The sequence below is a fragment of the Archocentrus centrarchus genome, chromosome 7, assembly GCF_007364275.1.
Source record: "Archocentrus centrarchus isolate MPI-CPG fArcCen1 chromosome 7, fArcCen1, whole genome shotgun sequence".
In the NCBI taxonomy this organism is placed as follows: Eukaryota; Metazoa; Chordata; class Actinopteri; order Cichliformes; family Cichlidae; genus Archocentrus; species Archocentrus centrarchus.
In genome coordinates, this window is record NC_044352.1 from 11,669,781 (window position 1) to 11,690,620 (window position 20,840).

The 20,840-nt window shown below is 40.9% G+C and overlaps 1 protein-coding gene across 4 annotated transcripts; it reads left to right on the forward strand.

Moving 5' to 3' along the window:
• Window positions 1-14,218: 14,218 nt before the first annotated feature.
• Window positions 14,219-20,635, forward strand: hmga1a (high mobility group AT-hook 1a). Of its 4 annotated transcripts, none has more exons than XM_030733337.1 (5): window positions 14,219-14,340; window positions 15,411-15,529; window positions 16,420-16,500; window positions 17,585-17,641; window positions 18,483-20,635. In XM_030733337.1, the coding sequence occupies exons 2-5, from the start codon at window positions 15,431-15,433 to the stop codon at window positions 18,540-18,542; spliced, it is 297 nt and encodes a 98-aa protein (XP_030589197.1). In that variant the 5' UTR covers window positions 14,219-14,340; window positions 15,411-15,430; the 3' UTR covers window positions 18,543-20,635. The 4 variants fall into 4 exon arrangements, with proteins under 4 accessions (XP_030589197.1, XP_030589199.1, XP_030589201.1 ...); XM_030733339.1 differs by having other exon boundaries at window positions 15,411-15,514; XM_030733341.1 differs by lacking the exon at window positions 14,219-14,340 and adding an exon at window positions 14,435-14,601 and having other exon boundaries at window positions 15,411-15,514.
• Window positions 20,636-20,840: the final 205 nt, after the last annotated feature.

Consider the following 20,840-nt stretch of genomic DNA (forward strand, 5'->3'; position numbering starts at 1 on the left):
CTCAGGAGCTCAGTGAATTCCAGTGTAGAACCGTGTTAGGATGGCACCTGTGCAACAAGTCCAGCCGTGAAATGTCCTCACTACAAAATATTCCAGTCAACTGTTAGTGGTATCATAACAAAGTGGAAGTGACTGGGAACGACAGCAACTCAGCCAGGAAGTGGTAGGCCAAATAAAATGACAGAGGAGGGTCAGCAGATCTTGAGGTGCATAGTAAACAGAGGTCACCAATTTTCTGCAGAGTCAGTTGCTACAGACATCCAAACTTCATGTGGCCTTCAGATGAGCTCAAGAACAGTTTGTAGAGAGCTTGATGGAATGGGTTTCCATGGCCGAGCAGCTGCATCCAAGACTTACATCACTGAGCACAATGCAAAGCATCAGATGCAGTGGTGTAAAGCATGCTGCCACTGGACTCTAGAGCAGTGGAGACGTGCTCACTGAAGGGATGAATCACGCTTTGCCATCTGTCAATCTGATGAACAAGTCTTGGTTTGGCAGTTGCCAGGAGAACGAAACTTATGTGACTGCGTTGTGCCAAGTGTAAAGTTTGGTGGAAGGGGGATTATGGTGTTTGGTTGTTTTTCAGGAGTTGGGCTCAGCCCCTTATTTCCAGTGAAAGGAACTCTTAATGCTTCTGCATACTAAAATATTTTGGACAATTTCATGCTCCCAACTTTGTGGGAACAGTTTGGGGATGGCCCCTTCCTGTTCCAACATGACTGCACACCAGTAAGCCAGGTCTTCTCATCCAACATCAGTATCTGACCTCACAAATGCACTTCTGGAAGAATGGTCAAAAATTCCCATAAACACCTAAAACCTTGTGGAAAGCCTTCCCAGAAGAGTTGAAGCTGTTATAGCTCCAAAGGGTGGGCCAGCATCATATTAAAATATTAAAGCCTATTAATTAAGACTGGGACGTCATTCAAGTTCATATGTGTGTGAAAGCGGACAAGTGAATAATTTTGGCAATATAGTATACTTTCAAATGACAATTCATTTGAAAGTTCCTTTTTATTTTCTGATAAAATACCAAAAGTGAACTGCTTTATGAAACTCTCAGATCACCATATGCCTTGATATTTGTTGATGGATTTTGTGAGTGTGTGTGTGTGTGTGTGTGTGTGTGTGTGTGTGTGTGTGTGTGTGTGTGTGTGTGTGTGTGTGTGTGTGTGTGTGTGTGTGTGTGTGTGTGTGTGTTTGTTTTTCAGGCAAGTGTGTGATTTCAAACTGTAATTAGAGCATCTGTTCTTTTGTGATGGAAATACAAGCTGGTGTACATTACAATGTTCTCCAGCCTGTCTTCAACAATAAACACAAATGGTAAAAATAATTCCAGCTTCAATACCATCCAGTTAATATGCACTCACAACAGATTCCATTCATGCATTCATGAAATGTTTCATTGAAGCTGGCTTGTAGCTGTCCACTGAAATGAATATCAGCCACCACTGTATTGTGTAGCTACAGCCATAGGTTTTTGGACAATGACACAATTTTTGTTATTTTGCCTCTATACACCACCACAAAGTGTATATTTTCAGCTTTAATTTAGGAGGGTTAGCAAAATTATTCCTTTAACTTTTCTACATAGTCCAGCAAGTTCACATGTTTGAAAGCAACTGGACAATTGACTGATTAATGGCTTTATAGCCAGGTGATGCCAGTTTCCTAATTATTTCATAACAAATTAATCAGGTAAAAGGTGTGGCATTAATTCCAAATGTTGAATTTGAATTTGATGTATTTTCACTGGAATCCTCAGTCCAAAGAGATGTTTGTGCAAGTGATGGAGGCCATCATTATTCCGAAAAAATAAAATAAACCTATCAGAGAGATGGCAAAAACTTTAGCAGTGGCCAAATCTACAATCTAGTACATTCTTAAATAGAAGAAATGAACTGACCAGCTCAGCAACTCCAAAAAGCCTGAAAGACAGAAGACAACTACTGTAAAGTGGATAATCACAAATTCTTTTTCTTGGTTAGCAAAGGTCTCTTCACAACCTCTAATCAAATCGAGAACACTTGAGGAGGTAAGGCGTATCAGTGACAAACTCTATGATTGATGAAAAGAGAAAAATATGGAGAAGGAAAGGCACATCTCATGATCCAAAGCATACCACATCATCTGTCAAACATGGTAGAGCAATGTTATGGCACGGGCATGTATGGCTGCCAGTCAATGGGGTTGGTAGTGTTTATTGATGATGTGATTGCTGATAGAAGTAGGATGATTGATTCTGAAGTGTACAGGGCTGTTGTTAAACTGACACCTACAGGGAGGGGGGGGGGGGGGGGGGGGGGGGGGGGGGATTGTAACTTCTACATATAGGACAGAGCCTCCATTTTGTCTGGAGGCACAGCTGTGTAGAGAGGAATAACGGAATCCAAATCCAGCCTCTGGATTTTGAACGATCTGTTACTATGTTTTCATCTGTTACTTCAGTTTCCCAATTTTTATTTTTTTTAGGATTATTGTACACAGATTGCTATTTTCTTATATTTTAATGACCTCATGGCAGTATCCAGTCAGAGGTAATTATGTCATCGTTAAATGCCTTCCAAACCTTGCAGAGTTATTTTTAATCAACCGCACCAACCGCACACCCTGTTGGTGTGAACTTATGTTGTTCCATACTTTATGTAATTTTACTGTGACGTTGTTCATTTTGTTATATCTATGTTTGTTTACAGTTTCACAAAAGATGTCTAGTAAACTACCTCAACCTTGGCTCCTGTCTCAGACGTTTTATTGCACAAGTGTTTATTTCACTGTCTAGACCGTGTATTCTATAAAACTGCAAAACTAATCAGACAGGGCTTCAAAGTGCAAATGATGTATGCTGCATAAGCAACCCAAGAGTTTCTCAAGACAACAAAATGGCCAAGTCACCTTTCAACTCAATAAAGCATGTTTTTCAGTTTCTGAAAACAAAACTGAAGGCAGAAAGACCCACAAACAAGCAGCAACTGTATGCACCTGCAGTGAAGGTCTAGCAGAGCATCTCAAGGGAGGATACAAAGCATTTGGTGATGTCCATGGGTTCTAGATTTTAGGCAGTCAATTACTGCAAAGGATTTTCATCCAAGTATTAAAAAACATTACATTAGTTTGTCCAGTTACTTTTGAGCCTCTGAAATGGGAAACTGGATAAAAAAAAATGGCTGTAATTACTACTTAATGCAATACTCACTGTCACCCAAGTTCTGATTTTGGTCTCGTCCAACTGCTAAACTTTAGCAGCCATATGTTGATTTCAATGAGAGTGGTGAGAATGAACTAAAGAACTGTGTTTTGAAATGAAAAGAATAAGCCAAAAGAATCTAAAATGTGCTACAGTTTCCAATTTGTCACCACTTATAGCAGCTTTAAGACATTTTGATCCATTTTTAATATAGAATACTACATTATTTATTCAATAACACAACTTATTCAAAGCGAATATTGCATTTTTAATAAATACAGCAAACAGAGATCTTGCATAAGTTTTCATTTCCAAACTGAATGTAACCTTTAAACAGACGTTGGCTGGAAATGTCAAGTCCATGTTTAACTTCTTTCTGTTGCTCCACTGAAACAAACCACGCATGCTGGAAATAGAAGCTCCTGTGCTGCAACATCAGCTTTGTTAAAAGTAAACAATGGCCGAGCGGTCTTTTTCCCATTGACCAAACCCTCCTGCCATTACTTCCTTGTCTCCTCTTTCCTCTGTTTTCATTTGTTACATCCTCTGTGACCTTTCTATTTGATGTGGCAGCAGTCAAACGCAGTGTGTGAGCATATCATTGATAGACGGATGGAGGCCATTACCAGCAGCTGTCTTGGAGAAGGCTTTAATCCTCCAGAAAGCCAGGCCAGAGCCAGGCTACTGGACTTGGCTTAATTACTGACCAGGCCTAATTGGTTCCTTGTATTGGCTGTGATGCAAGCAGGATGTGACACTTAAGGCTAGACTTCTTCTGCCGTTTGCCCTTTGTGTCAGTCCCATTAACCTTTCTCTTCCACCTTCTTCTTTGACTTTTTATGTTAAATTAAAGGCACTATTTAAATGAGCTGAAGTAGTCAGAATTAGAGCTATGTCATGAGCCATGTAAAAGGAACTAATGGCACCTTAAATTAGTATGCCAAGAAGACTTGCCTTCTAAAGGTTAAAAAAAATATTTGCTTGCTAAATACTTGACTTTGAAGCAAGTTTAAGATTACTGGAGGGGGGTTGAATATGTGAATTTGTACATGTGTTTGCCTCTTTGTTTCTACTGCAAGAGTTTCTACTTTCAAAGGTATTGGACAGAGACATAATTAGTTACTGTAGGTATGATGAAAACTTCTAATAATGTTAGTGCATATCCAAAGGGAAAAATACTTCAAAGGCATGCTAAAATCTGCAAGGGAAAGCCATCTTCAGTGTTTGCCCTTTGGGATATTTTAACTATAGTATGTATTGTCAGTACTGTGTAATTAATCATACCACCTAACTGCATTCACATGGTCCTTTTGGTTAATTGGACTGCAGCTGCAGAATGGCCTAAGCGATGATTTATTCAGCAGGCAGGTGGAACGACACCCTGTCCCCTCCTCCCCCCCCTTCTTGATACCAAGGATAGATGGCTCACTCCTTCACCCAGCTACTCTCAGTGCTCCTCCATCCCTCAGGCCAATCGACTCTGAGGGCACATTTACAAGATGGACTTCAGGGTGACAAAATGAGAGTAGGAAAGGTACAGTGGAATCAATTTTCCCTTCTTTACTCGGTATTCAAGACTTCTACCAGCTGGAACAGGAAACAGATAAAGATATTGACCATCTGTAGAAAGTTTAACAAGTGAACTTCCTCACAGTGCCTGTTTACAAGTAAAGACAAACACCACAGCCAGCTAAAGGTGAAGTCATTTGGCCTCTCTGCTTCATGGGTCTTTGTTTCATTTACTGGCGGTGCTGTGTGGCAGATCAGCAGTAACTATATCATTTCAGGCTTGTCGGGATGCCGAGCAACTGTGGTAAGGTTTTTTTTACACCGTTTTGTCTTAGGTCATTTAATGTCACGGGGCAGAATAAGTGCGTGGTTAAAACAAAGCTGTCTTTACAGAGCAAATAATAAATGCTGAAAACAGTTTGCATTAAACTTATCTTAAATCCACACTTTAAAGGTTTAACATTCCCTAAGGTGAACATTTTGTACATAATTATTTCCTCCTGTGACTTCAATCATATGTTGACCACGCATTCATTAACTGCCAGACTGAGCCGTTTTCATTAATATCATCCCAATCTAAGCTGCAGACTGCAGAATGGACCATGCAATACGGGGCCCATATATCAACATTAGAATTATACCTTCTCTTGCTGTAGTTTGTTTCAGTGCTGTTGGCGTACCATTACCCTGAGATAACCACACTTTAATAGTTAATGCAGCTGTGGGGCCCCCTCTGCATTACAAATGGACCCATCCGTCTCGCCTAGACCCCTGCGGGTGGCAGCGCCACAGTCCATCTTCAGCAACTCTAATCATTCATCAATAGGCAGCAATCTGACACCTGCTTACACAGGATACCGAACACTGTGATGTGGTCAGGGCCATAGACGGACATCCTGGTGTCAGTGAGGGGATCTGTCAACTGATATTACTCCAGACAGCACTATGGGACTTCCCAGCTGCAACAGCTGGATTGCAAGGCTCCAAGCACAATTGGCTTACCTAGCCCGTCTCTTTTCTAACCTGTCTGTGGTATTTACCAAATGAATGCATCATATGGGTAAAGGGGGATTCAAGCCACCAAAGTCTGTTTACAGGTTTGGGTTGAGTATTACTGCACATGTGAAGTTTTTAGCTTTTTGTGGGACTCCGGACAATCACGGCTCAGAACTGAAATCTATACATCTGAAAGTGCGGAGTTAGAAAGATGTGAGTTTACCAGACCTCTACAGGCATTTCCTTATTTATGCTTGAGCTAGGAGCTCGAGGCTTGGTGAACTGCTACCAGCATGCCACTGGAATTACAGACCAAACTATGGTCAGCTGACTTGCGCTGTGAGGACTGTAGGCTTCAGGTTAATGTCAAGGGAGAAAAAGAATCCTACACTGATGTTTGTTCTTTTCTTCTTCTTTTTAAACTCTCCACTGTGAGTTCAGCATTGTCACAGGGGTGGTATTTAAAGGAGCGCTTGTTTTCCACATGACATTTGATTTACTTTTCAAACAGTAAAGTAAGCCAGTGTAAGCAGTTGTATAATTTATGGCTTTTATCAGTCTTTGATGGAAGTGTAGTATCTAAGGTTTGGGACTTTATCTCACTGCTGCTTCAGTTTTGACCTTTGTTTTCTGTTTCTTGTGAGTCGTGGGAACAAAAAAAAATTCTTGATACCTGGACTCCCAGTCTTCATGTAATTATAGCATGTAGAATAACAAAAACGTTTTAAAAAATCCCTTTTCTCTATACGTCGTGTGATATTTTTAAAATGTCACTGTCTGGCCAGTGTTTGCACATACTAATTCTGTTTAATGGACTTGAAAAAAAATATCCGCTTTCTAATTTGCCTGGTGTGGGAATGTCAGTCAAAAAGCAATCAATAAGACAAATGTTAAAGTGACTCAGCTCTGAAGCTGAGCCTACCACCTGTTTTACAGAGGAGTTTGTAAACCTTTTTATCCCTGACTGTAAAGCTTGCCGCTTATTTGTTGTTGCGGTCACCACATCAGCACTCTGCCAAGAGAATCTGCTCCCTTTTCCCCGCGGAAATAAAAAATGGTGATAAAACTCAGCACAGATCGCTTCTATAAGTAACCAGCAAAGATGTAGCCCGAGCCAGATGCTTTCTCTGGGGACTGCAGCTGCCACGCAGGGACGTGACAGGCCCGAAAATGGGCAGGCGGGCCCTTTTCCCTTTTGATCAATCAGGTAAGACAGAGAGGGGTAGTGTGAATTCTGAAAATCCAGATGCACCATCACCAAGGTGACTCTCATCTATTACTCCTCCCAACCTCTCTGAACATATGCTCATCTGTCAGAGTGACAGACCTCCTTTGCCTTCTCTACTCTTGTTGAATTTAAACCTGATGAGGGTCAGTGGAATTAAGCAGTAACCTAATACTGTTGCACCCGATTCTCATGTCTGGAGGGCAGGCTTTGAATCACAGCCCAAAATGTGGACTCTGTTCTGTATTTCATGGAACTTAATGAAGAAATTGGAGCAACCTGCAAAACTGTGTTTATTGTAATAGCTGTAACAGTCACACCTCTTGAAATTTTCAGCAAACGTCTACAGCTATTGATGCAGAGGACTATCTAGGGAACATATTGCCACAATAATTTCTAGACAGATGCAAGTTTGCTGCCTCTTGTTAATTCCTTTGTGACAAAAAAAAACAGCTACACATCAGATTCAGGTGAGGGAGCAGTGCAATCAGAGCTGAAGCATTTTTCAGGGTAAGACTGCCCCCTGCTGGAGACGATCACTGTTGTGCTCGGCTGCCAGGAGACTTTTCATGAAGAGAGTTTTGTTTTTTGTTTTGTTTTGTTTTTTTTTTTATCACTGAGACAACACTCGTTCAGGGTGGATGGTTCTGCAGTGAGAAAAGGGGGAGCAACATTTTCTGCTTAATTTTTTTTCCTCTAACATGTAAATAGTAATACATTTTAAGGAAAAGGAAACAATATATTTTCATGCTGAGCACAGAAGCGTTCTTTACGTTTAAGTATCACCACAAGATGGTGTCAGTTCTCAAGGATATCACACGGTGTCGCCTCAGTTTTGCTTTGTATACCGAAACCTGCCCCCTGCTGGTGAAAGCAATGCTTCATTCACTCGTGCTTTTTATATGAGGGAACTCAATAAAGAACTATGGAAGGGCGGTGTAGATATAGTCCAGACTTAAAAGCATTCACATTTATTATTATGTTAGACAATCTGTCAGCACATAACTGCTGGGAGTGCTGCTCTGTAGCTGACAGAGCAGCACTTACCTCACTATGGCACCAGGAGATGAAAATTTGCCTTCGGGGTTGAATACATTTCATGTTAAAATAATAAAACCAAGTTAATGCTTGCTTTGACTGTTTTGGCTGTGCTCCACTTTATGTACAATTTGCATTTATATGCTATGATTAAGTGGGCTGTGTGTGTGTGAGTCAAAACGGCTTCAGGAGCTTTATAAAGAAAACCGGACGGGTTTGCAGGTTTTTTCCAAGCTGTTGATTCTCATGGAATGACAAATAAAAAATAAACATAAAGCATAAAAAAGTGACTTATAAACGTGTCGAGGCTGCCAAAGGAAGTTTCAAATATGGTACTCGTTTTCCATTAAAAAATTTCAAAAGCTTGAGTCACAGTATGACTGATGCACCCGCTGGGTCCGTGTCCAAAAATCTCAGGATGTGGAAATGAAACCATTTGAAAGGGAGAGTGGAGCGCTGAGTCAGTGACCGACATAAGGAGGTGAAATAAGGTAGTGTAAGACTCCTATTATGATCTCCATACAGAAGTATCACATAAATACAGTGCTGTATTCACTAAACAAGCGGTACGCACTTCTTCCTCTGTTTGTATGAGTCAGATACTACTCATGAGCGAACTGAATCAACCGGGCCCCCAATCCTCCGCCCACTAACCTCCATCCGCCCCCTCACAGAAACACACCCACACACATATTCTCCGCCCACCTTGCCTTTCAAATGATCCCACACTTTTCCTCTTCCCCTCCCGGTGGATTTTCTCTCTCCTGCTTCTGCCCTCCACCCCCATCCCCAATCTCTTCTTTAGGGGGATGAGAAGGAGGATGTGAGTGGCGTGTGTGTATGTGTGTTAGTCATGTTCAGGCTCATCCAGGGCCAACAGCAGCACAAGCAGGGGGAAACCCAGGCACAGGCAGGAATAGGATGTTTTGTCCACATCTGTTAGTTGGTTTGGCTGCAGCACTTGTGGTTTACAAAGCGCCTAAAAATGGATTGCTAGAATGAGTTAAGAGTGCGCGCTGGAGGGGAAGACAGATGAGCTATGGCGCGGGGGGGACATAGGTGGGGGAGGGGTGAGCATGCCAAAGTGGGCCAAGACCCCCAACCCCCACCCTCCAATGGTTAATAGGATTCTGTCTGCCCAACTCTGCTGCAGAGTTCACGAGCAAGGAGACATCTCTGAAGAGGGCGTCTGATGTGGAAGTGTTTGTCTCCTCTAAGATTCAATTAGTGTTGAAATTCAAGCTGGCTCCACGTTTGTTTTGTCCTCTCCTTCTGGTCATTCCAGCTGCTGAGGCTCATCAGATACAGTTACAGTCTACATTTATGTGATGTGATGTGATGACACGGGAGTTTTTTTTTTAATTAATTTAATTCCTTAAAAATCTACAAATCAAATTAAGGCAAATATTTAGATTTAGCTTTGAAAAGATACAAATTTTATAGGAAAATTCATTCTTATTACAGCTTTGTACTGACATTCATTCATTCATTCATGTTCTTGTGCTGTGAATCCCTGAACTTACACAAATAAAAGATATTAAATAAACTTCATTCAGTCTAGTTTAGATGGAAATACACTCCTGATCAAAATCTTAAGACCAGTTAAAAAAAATTGCAAGAATTAGCATTTTGCACTATTGGATCTTAAGAAGGTCCTAAGTAGAGCTTCACAATGTTAAAAGAAGAAATTGGCGCAAGAGACAAAAACTTTTGAGCAGGGAATTTTTTGAAAACTGCATTTACACTCAAACATGATTTTTTTCAGCTGATCAACAGTTTAAGACCATAGCCTTTAAAAGCCAAAAGCTGTGCAAAAATTTGGAATCCATTGTCATTTTCCGTCAAGTCTTTACACTGTCAAGACCTCCTGATGGCAAAGGCAAAAAAGCTCACTGACTTTGAACATGGTAGGATTGTTGAGCTGCATAAGCAAGGTCTCTCACAACGTGCCATCGCTGCTGAGGTCGGACACAGTAAGACAGTCATTTTGCATTTTTTAAATGATCCTGAGGGTTATGGAACAAAAAAGTCAAAAAAAATGTCACCAGCGCTGAGCCGCAGGATCCGATTGGCTGTCCGTCAAGACATGGGACGATCCTCTACCCAAATTAAGGCCATTACTGGTGCTGACTGCAGCCCAATAACCATCAGATGGCATCTGCGAGGGAAGGGCTTCAGAAACAAAAAACGTCTTCAAAGGCCACGTCTTCTTCAACGGCACAAAACTGCCCATTTGGACTTTGCAAGGGTGACCAAACATGGGACAATGAAAGGTGGAAGAAAGTTGTCTTCTCTGATGAGAAAAATTTTAACCTTGATGGTCCTGATGGCTTTCAACGTTACTGGCATGACAAGGAGATCCCACCTGAGATGTTTTCTATACGGTACAGTGGGGGGTGGGGGCATCATGATTTGGGGTGTGTTTTCCTTCAATGGAACAATGGAGCTTCAGGTTGTGCAGGGGCGTCAAACAGCAGCTGGCTATGTGGAGATGTTGCAGCGGGCATTCCTCATGACTGAGCGCCCTCGTCTGTGTGGTAATGACTGGGTTTTTCAACAGGACAATGCTGCAGTTCACAATGCCCACCTGACAAAGGACTTCTTCCAGGAGAATAACATCACTCTTTTGGACCATCCTGCATGTTCCCCTGATCGAAATCCGATTGAGAACATTTGGGGATGGATGGCAAGGGAAATTTACAATAATGGACATCAGTTCTAGACAGTGGATACCCTTCGTGAAGCCATCTTCAACACTTGGAGCAACGTTCCCACTAGCCTCCTGGAAACACTGGCATCAAGCATGCCTAAACGATTGTTTGAAGTGATCAACAAGAATGGTGGAGCTACTCATTACTGAGTCCTTTTTTTGACACTTTGATTTCTGTTTTGAGGGGGTTTGGGTTTTTTTTTAGCTATGGTCTTAAACTTTTGATCAGCTGAAAAAAAATCATGTTTGAGCGTAAATGCAGTTTTCAAAAAATTCCCTGCTCAAAAGTTTTTGTCTCTTGTGCCGATTTCTTCTTTTAGCATTGTGAAGCTCTACTTAGAAACTTCTTAAGATCCAATAGTGCAAAATGCAAATTCTTGCAATTTTTTAACTGGTTTTAAGATTTTGATCAGGAGTGTATGTATTGTTGCATTGTACCATTTTGGTATTTCTATTATTTAATCCATCTTGTTCATTCAATGATGGTTGACTGAACTACAAATAAAGTTGTATTAATGCCTGAAAATTATAGTTTTAACTAAAACTTATTGCAAAAATTGTTGCATAGTCTTTTTATTTTTTAATTAGAATTACTTAATAACCTAGGAAATTAATGTGCAGTGCTATGCAAAAGTCTTGAGACACATGCATCTCTCAGGTCCTGTGTCAGGTCTTTGCTGTTTTGTTTGTTTGTTTTCCTATTTCTTAAGGATATGACTTTCAGATACTGTTGTAAAGACTTGTGACTTCTGCACAGCACTGTTTATGCTAGAATCTTTTAGGTCATTTTATTTTTATTTCCTTTAAAATGGACAACACATGAATTAAAATAAGACATGACATAGGTCCATCATGAAAATGTGCCAGATTTAGCCACAGAGGATTATTTTTTTCATCTGCTTGGCAGGTTGAAGCCATTTACACGCAAAATTTTGTGCCAGAGTTGCAAAGGCATTAGTTTCAAATATTTGCACTGATTTTTTCCCCCAGTTTTTATACCCAGCTATTCTGCTTCACAGCAAAATGTAAAATGTTAAAGATAAAATTAAAAAATTAAAATTAACTTTTTGAGACATTTTTTTTTATTATTTATTTGATTTTCACCATTGCTACTCAGTCACAATATCCACTCCCCTCATCAGTCTCCAGATGGTGCCACTGGTGAGAGGGACAGCATTCTTCCTATATAATATATATATACACACACACAGACACACACACACACAGGGAGAGAGAGAGAGAGAGAGAGAGAGAGAAGCTATTTCCCTGTCTCCATCCACATACTGAAGGGTGGGTATGCCAGAGATGTGTGGGGGGATGGGGCTGAAGTAGATAGGAAGGAAGTGAATAGAGTGAGAAATTGAGAGGGAAGGGGGTGGCATGCAAGGCAAGCACATGCTGAGCAGAACATTGGACTCATTGAGAAAAGCGCTCTCCATTCATGCCCTATCCAATCCTCTATTCACCAAACTCCCGCTCTCCTCGTCATATATGTACAGTACACTGTCATCCATGCGCTCTCTGCAGACAACAAAGCCTTTGGAGTCAGAGTTATTTGATATGTTTGTTTGCTGTAAGTTATTTGAGATGTGCTGTGACCCAAGAAACAGAGAGGTAGAATACACACGAAGAAGGCAAAAGGTCCCCTTACAACTGCTTTCAGAACCCTCTACATTCTCAAAATCTGTTTTCAATTGGATAGTAGCAGACCCATCAGCTCTGCATGGATAGCTCATTTACACGAAAACCCCTTGTGTGAAAGTAGGCTACTGTTGCCTACTACCCAATGGTAGCCTAGGTTGGTTTATCTGCATCCTCCACACCCATTCAATCAACATCAGATGTTTGTCCATTTTATAGGAGCAACATCAAAGGTCCACATATTTGACTGTAAGAATATAAGAGCCAGCAGTAGCAATAAGGGAGCTTTATGGCTCTTGCATGCGCTTACTCAAGGAACTCCTCCATGGTGGCGTATTGTAAACATAGGGTAACTGAGTGGCCTTGACTCCGATTAATATTTACTGAAATACAGCTACAGCAGAAGATACTGCAGTTTATTCTCCATAGGGATCAGCTGTTTAACTGTCATGAAAGGTTCAATTAGTGAATAACAGAAAAGTAATATTTTGTGTCCTTTATTTGCCCAATTTAATTTTTAGATTTAAAATAAATCCACCAGGATTTTGGGAAATCAGTATCTGTTACTGAGAACATTTTCAGAAAAAATTAAATCCTAAATACTTCATAAAATTAAAATTCACTTTTCGAGACATATTTTGCCAAGGTAAACGGCAAGAGTAAAATAACATAAAAATACATCAAATTAAAATATATTGCAAACTAAAGTTCGGCAAAAAAAAAAAAGGATTTTAAGATAATCAATTTTAGCCCTTATTCCTGGGATGTTGGGAATAATGAATACAACAATGTAAATAATCTAAATCTATTAGAAAAGAAAAAGACAAACCTATACTATACTGTGAAACATCAAAATGTTTTTAAACACGTGTAAGTTAAAGGTGAAAGAAAAAGTAGGACAAGAAATACTTTTTTTTAAATCCCAAAATTGCTGTGTTACAGAAGCCAAAAAATAAACAAAAAAATAATAATTATCTCAAGACAGTAAAAACATATCCCAGGACAAAATAGCCTGGAAAGACTAAAGAATGAGATCAGTTAAATAGAAGACACACAAAAAAGTGAAGCAATCAATACACTAAAATGTAAATATGATACAATAAGGATCTTGCAGGTATTGTAGTTTGAGGCGGTAAAGATTTTTCTGTATCTGTCATTCATCAAACTGGTGATTTATAGAAATTATCTTTTAAATTGATAGAAACATTTCTACTACATAAGACACTCTACCAGGCTTTCCTATGTTGTTATTTATGCTATATATGTTTATATAGGTAAATTAATTTCATGTATTAAATTCATATTAAGAACTTCAAAATAGATAGAAGAGCAGCAAAGTACTGTGGCTAAGATCTAAGACCAGAACTGAAGTATTTATTAATTTAATATTCTTCATTTCAAGGAAAACTGTGTACCTTTTCCTCTATTATATTATTATGATATTTATTGTGTTGTTATACAAATTCAATATTGTATGAGTCATTCAGAAACTATTTAACTATTAATTTTAATGCATCACTGGAGTGCTGTTTTACCTGAGTAAAAGATGTAAATCATTCCTGAGCTCAAAGGCTGCTTGTGTTTACATTGGAGAAGGTCATAGTTCATTCACCATTTACTGTGCAGACTGTACTGGTTAAGTTAATGCATAAAGTATGGGAAAATATAAACACAGTTAATAGTCCTGCTTTCCTGCGTTCCTGAAAGTATAGCCTAGCACTTGTAAACATGTTTTTATAGTTTGTGATTGAACCTGGAGAATTAAAGGGATCCGTAAGAACGTAGGTGTGTGTGTGTGTGTGTGTGTGTGTGGGGGGGGGGGGGGGGGGGGGGGGGGGGTGGGCTACTAGTAGTACTGTTGGTGGCCCACTTATATCTCCGCCCTCCAGTGTTCCAGCTCCCATGAGGGCGGCTCTTTAAATTGCCCCAAAACTCCTCCTGGCTGGCGCCTTTTTCCTTTATCTGTAGGAGACAAGACGAGCACGTGCGCTATTTATAGGACGTCGTTGGAGTAAACTTCTCATCCTGCTGGTAAAAAAAGACAAAAAAAAAAAAAAACAAACTTATTATTTAAAAAGAAAAAAAAATCGACCCTCTCCCATTTTAATTTCTAACTGTTTTTTAAAGCTGTATGAGCTAGGCTTTTAAAGGGGCGGGCTGTGTGTTGTCTGACGAATAAAAGCTGTAGCCTATAGATCAGTGCGAGGCTTTTTAACCGGGTACAACCAGCTAGGCTTAAAGGAAACATTTCGTCTTAAATATAGAGCAAGAGGGTGCTACCGAGCGATAAAGGTGAGTGCAAAAAAAAAAAAAAAAAAAAAGACGACGAAAGGCGAGTTGAACTTTGCAAGCTACAACCGCCTAAATGCATTTTTACAGAGAGGGACCTCCGGCGAGAGGACGCTGCATGCTTTAGATGTGAAGCCGTCTTTTTATTGCTCTGGCCTGGGCTTTCGTTCCCGCAATTGAGCTCCGCCAGCCTTAGTCGCTTGCATTTTCTATAGCACTTTTTAAAAAAAAAATGCGTGCTGCCATGCAGGCTAGGGCTTTACCCTGCAAAGCCAGACGAGCATACACTAGCCATTGTGTGTATGTGTGTTGGGGAGGGGGGATATCTCTCTGTCGCCCCGGCGTGCAGACATGCTGCGAGTCTCATGCGCAGGCCCGATTGTTGGCCACAACAACTACAGCAAACGGGCCTCTAAACATGGTCGGTAAGGCAGGGGAGCGCCGGGTTCAGCAGTGTTTTGCAGGTTTGCGCGGCCTCCAACCGCCTACTGAGTCCCAGCATAGCCTGCAAGCCAGTTTGGTCCCAGTCCAGTATTCGTGTGGCACCGTCGGGTGTGTAATGGAGCACGGTTGTGACAGAAATAGACCTGGAAATAAGCGCGGATTAATTGAGTTAAACGCGTTACCGGTGTGCGAGTAGGCCGGTCTTTTTTTTTTTTTTTTTTTTTTTTTTTTCTTCTTCTTCTTTTTTGGAAGGGGGTGCTGTTGCGGTCACTGAGTTTAATAGCCCGTGTATTTTTCGGTGCTGCAAGCGTGTGTGAACTCGACGCCTCCTCTTGCTGCAAGAGTGACCGGTTTGATTTATGTCTTAGGTCTGAAAAGCTACGCAAACATGAGCGACAAGGGGACAGTCTCACCGAAAGAGAAAGAAGCCACAGAGAAGAGAGGGCGTGGAAGACCCCGCAAGCAGCCCCAGGTAAAAGCCTCTGACGTAAGTAGTGCCAATCTGTTCTTCTATTTGTTGGGGGAAAGTGGGCTGTTGTATCAAGTTTGAAATTTTAAGGTTATAAATGCAAGCGCTTTTTAAACGTATTTATTAAAAAAATATGAGAATAGATTAAAAGCAAACCCTTAGCTCAGCTGATACTCAGGTAGATATTACTGCAGGTGAGCTTCTCGTGCATATCCCTCACTGAAACTAAGACTCCTGAAATGGCTTCAGCATGCCCTTATGACCATTTGCTCCCTCCTTATCACTGTAAGGGTAGAACAACAAACTCGCCACATATATCACTGGTTTGTAAGCAACCTGTAACCTAAAGCCTTTAAACCAGATTTAACCCCCCTCGACGACCCACCTCTGCTCACCATGTAATGGATGACATAGTGGAGTCGAAGCGCACAGTGGCTCATATACCTGTCACTCAGCCTGCTGTGTTTTACTATTGAATTGCTCGGTTGCTATGAGCTGCGGTTGTAAACACGTTAGAAATGCAACAAGAGGCACGTCAGCCATGACGGAGCTTACAACCACACATGAATAAGATTCACCTCAAGCTGAATTTACCTTGCTGTTTTGCATGTGACGGTAATCCCCTTAAATAATTACTGTTGCATATTTCCCTTAATGACACATCTGTTATTTGTGAACTTGTATTTGTTGGGCCATGGCAACCTTTTTTAGGCTTTAATGCATGTGTTAGCTGCACTATCTTTAAAAAGTTAACTATGTCTGAGAGAGCCTTATTTTCATATCCTTGTCCATATTTTTATTTGAACATCTCAGTCTTCCAATATAATCCAGCCCTTTAAGTGTTTGTTTCTGAAATATTGTCCAGATGTTTTATACTATCCTAACTTTATCGTGATTGTGATTGCCAGGAACCAAGTGGGTCCCCTACTCCAAAGAGGCCCAGAGGACGGCCGAAGGGCAGCAAAAACAAGACAACCGGCAAGGGCAAAGTAAGTCAGTGCAGTCTGCAGACATGTTTTCACATGGTAACATATCGAGAGGTCAGCGGCAGCTAGCACACATCCTGATCCAGAATAGCCGCAATTCCAAGATAGGCAGGCAGCGTCAGCGTGACATTTGTTGTCAGGTCTTCTCTTGTAAGCACTTCTGTTTTTCAGAACCCCCATTCCTTTTGGTTGATGAACATTTTAACGGTAGCTAACCTCATTCTTGTAAAAGGATGTCCTGCTGTTACTTGAGATATATTTGTTGGCTGTAATCTGGCTGCTTCCCCTCGTGGTGTCAGAAATAGCCTGGCTAGGGTTCCCCATTGTAAAGACCTTGGTTTACTGCCTTACAATTTCTTTTTCTTTTCTTTTTTTTTTTTTTTTTTTTTTTTTTTTTTTTTTTTTTTTTTTTTTTTTAAAGTGATGCTCACCCTCTACTTCCTGTCCTCCAGCTTCCTGCAGCTTGTCATGCACTGTGTGGTGCAGGTGCAGAGGCCGCAAGACTGTTTCCAAGCTGACACTAAGCACCCCTCCGCCCCCACCCAGCACACAGCCCTAGTTCTTCTCTGCCTGTCGTTACCATAGCAACAACTGATTTTTCTCTCCCGCCCCAACCCTCCAGCTCTCCCTGCGCTCAGTCTTCACTGCTATGTATGGGAAAGGCAGAGGGAGAGGAAGTCGCGCATACATGTTTTGATATAGGTTTAGCAGCGAGGGCCGAGCTGCAGAGGGTTTGTGTCTCCGCTCAGTTTCACCAGCTGTCTCTGAGCCTCAGACCAGGTGGCCAGCGAACTGGAGTGCCCTGTGTGCAGTTCCTGTCGGCCTTCCAGATAATAGCCAATGAACCCAATGCCCCCTTTCCATCTGTGTCATTGCAGAGGCCTTACTGCCATCTACAGGCAGCTAGATGCAAAGCTCTAGGAAATAGATTGTTTACATCATTGCTTATTGAGGCCCCCCCCCAAAAAAAAACAAAAAAAAAACAACCTTAAAGTCTTAGATCAGTAGGTCACTGACCTTGAGGATAACAACAAAATGTCAAAGCCCACTTGGAGCCCTCTTGACCTTGTCCTGTTTTCTCTCACAGAAGGCAACAGCAGCCCCATCTGCAGGGGGAAAACGCCGGGGAAGACCTAAGAAGGAGGTAAGAGCCTGTGGACAAACAAGTGTTCACATTGGTTAAACTGCTCCTCTCCCAATTGAATTACGATTGGTATGACTGTCTGCAGCGAAATTGCATTTTCCTAATTCCCTTGCCTGCTGTCCTCCTCCTGAGGCAAGTCATTTTTACTCATCAGCTATTTTTGTTCATTCAGAAGGAGTTGCATGGACAACCACTTTTTTTTGTTTTTTTGTTTTACCTAGTTGTGTTTAGAAAGGCAAAATTCTTCCTAAAGTGTGTTTTTAAACCAGATGTTGACAGCAGGATATTTTCTTTTTGGAGCGCCAAAATGAGTCGCCCAACTACATACAGCTGGTCAAAGCAGCATGTTTTAATCTAGGGAGAAATTGCGGTCTTGTAGTAACATTGTGTCATGTGCATGAGTGGTTAGGGCGTACTCAAAAAGTCGTCTGGATTGCATTAGTCACAGAAAGGAATGACCCACAGTTACCCTCCTAACTAGACTCCTCGTTTTTATGAATGGATGTCTTGGGCAGCAGTAAGTGTGAGCAGGAAAGGCAAGAGGGCAAAAAGCAGGATGCCTCATGGTGACTCACCACTGTGTGTATGAATCACTTTTCACTACAGATGGCTCACTCTTCCCTTGAGTGTTCTTCATGCCACAATGGTTTATCAAAGAGATTTATAATAACATTTAGTCTTTTCTTGTTGGTACTTGGGGGTTATTAAAGTAAAAACAGTCGCATTGAGGCATGAATCACAGGCAGCTATTGTTGCTGAACAGTGATGGTGCTTTGGACATTTTCCTTGTGGGTGTGGTCAAGGCGTAACTAAACCCCCCTCTCTCTTTCTCTCTCTGCAGGAAAAGGAAGAAAAGGCATCCCAGGAATCATCTGAGGAGGAAGAGGAAGAGGACCAGTAATTCACAACGCATGCTACCTCACTCAACATACTGACTTACTGTTAACCAGAACTGGGCTGTATCTCCAACGCCAGTGCCACCACATGACCACTGCTCACGACAAAGCCCTCTTTTGCCAAAAGAGGGTTAACACATATATCATGCAACAGCACTGGATAGAACGATGGACTTGCTCAAGCATAGATCTAAGAATTACATGAAAGGTAACAGCCAGTTTCTCTACATGTCATGTTATCACAAGTCTTTTATACTGGACAAAAAGGTGTGCTCCGCGGAGCCTGGACATTTCCTTTTTTTTCCTCCCCCCCCCTCCTAAAGATGGTTTGTAGGACATTTTCTCTGCTTAATGTTACTTATTTGTTGTACCCGCATCTGAGATGGTAGGGCATATAGATTTTTCTCCATGTTTTGTACTGGACAAAGGTGAATTTTACCTATACTTGCTTTTTTTTTTTTTTTTTTTTTGTTTTTGTTTTTTTTTTCTTTTGTTTGTTTTTGCTTTTGCGTGTTGTGTGGAGTGTGGAGTGGTTAACCTATCCTTTGCATTGTATTCTAGATGGAGTTGAGCTTCAGCATTTAGGATGAGAATAGGTGACTGATTGTAGAAGTATCTTTTCCTAATCTGCATAACTGACTTCACTCCCTGATTAGAGGAGAGCCATCTTTACCCCGCTTCCTGTAGGACAGTTTAGCTTTTAGTGATTCTTCTCAGACTTCCTTCCAGTTCTCTGCGTGTAGTGGGGAGATGTAAAAGTGTATCATTAGTCATCAGAATAGATCTGACTTACTGTTTTTTGTTCTCTTCGGGTTACATACATTTTAAAACATGAGTGTGCTGCTTTTCATGTTATAATAAAACTTTTTCATGTGTTTTTTAAGGTTGGCAGAGTTCTAGGCTGAAAGTCATCAGTGTCGTTTCTTCAGGGAGCTTTTACAAATGCTGTTACATTGGCGTCTTTGTCCTCACATGGTCCTCAGTTTTCCAAGCGCTCACTCAATCACTCGTAAGGCAAACTGCAATTGGTCAAACAAGGAGTTTGATTGTAATAGTGGATAGTTGGTGGCACTACTATCCAACAGGGCTGTATGTTTTTCATTCCATCTCGCTCTCACTGCTTCGCCTAGCTTGGTCCTCCTGTCTTCACTTAGTACGGTAATAATAAACTTTTTTCTTTGTCTTTTGAAGATGTGTGTTGTATGCTGTCTGCTACGGTAAAGAACTTTTGTGTATTTCTAAGTGTCAGGGAACCCACAGTCACAGTCCACTTAACTGGGTTTTTCCACACACCTAAGCTGCTACAATCTCAGTTACGAAACCCGGAAAACTGCAACCAGGCGAGACAAAAAAAAAAATGCCTGGAATTTCATACCTCACTCAACGGCTTACTTTACCATATAATTGCATTTAACTAGTTTTCAGAATTTTTTTTTTTTTCTCTTAAATGTAACCTCTGGCATGAGTTGGTAAAATGTTTTGTGTAACTTTTATATATATATATTTTTTTTTCTTTTTTTTTTTTTTTTTTTTTTTTTCTCCTGACTGTAATGAGGTATCCAATATGTCAAGTGTGTGATTGTGGCAACGCAACACTTCTTGGCTCATTCATAACCAGAGCTTGCAGACAGGTTTTTAAATGTGTGAAGCAAGTCAGGGAGACCTGTCAGCTTGACGACTGTGTTCGCTGACTGTGGTAGATTAGCAGGTGTGTTTTTATCCTTTAAAAAAAAAAATCTTCTGGTGCACTGAAATATTAGTTCAGATTTTCATGGACAAATGTTTGTGTGTTTGTGATGGACTGGGCGCTCTTTCCACTGTTCCGCGGGCCACTGTGTGTCTACCAGTGCTGCACGTGGCCATCCTCACCATACTTACAAGTCATTTCATGTCCTTTATCAACTTCCTCCAACTACTCAATATGTCATTTTACATAGTAATGTCAGTCATCCGTTGATTTATATACTGTAAACTCAACAGGATGGGATCATTCTTTTTAATGTACACGTATATAAATGTACAATGTCTATATTTCTATGGTGCCCTACAACAATTTGTATCAGAAAATGGTCAATAAAGAGAATTTTCTTTGTCATTTGTCACTTGTTTTCATATTACATTGCTCTGTAACTCATGCAGGCTACAATGATGCACTGCAACTATCTACAAAAGTGGCATATTTTCAGTGTTTCAACTACCTTACCCAGTCTCTTGAAGCAATAGTTGTACAGTCTGAAAGGAGAAACTTTGTAACAACGCTGCAGACATTACATGTACATCAGTAGTTCTTAGACTTGTCAAGT

Coding starts and splice junctions, on each gene's coding strand:
- hmga1a (XM_030733337.1), top strand. CDS start 15,431: ATGAGCGACAAGGGGACAGTCTCACCGAAAGAGAAAGAAGCCACAGAG. Junction 15,530..16,419: donor CCCAGGTAAAAGCCTCTGAC/GTAAGTAGTGCC, acceptor TGTGATTGCCAG/GAACCAAGTGGGTCCCCTAC. Junction 16,501..17,584: donor AGACAACCGGCAAGGGCAAA/GTAAGTCAGTGC, acceptor TTTCTCTCACAG/AAGGCAACAGCAGCCCCATC.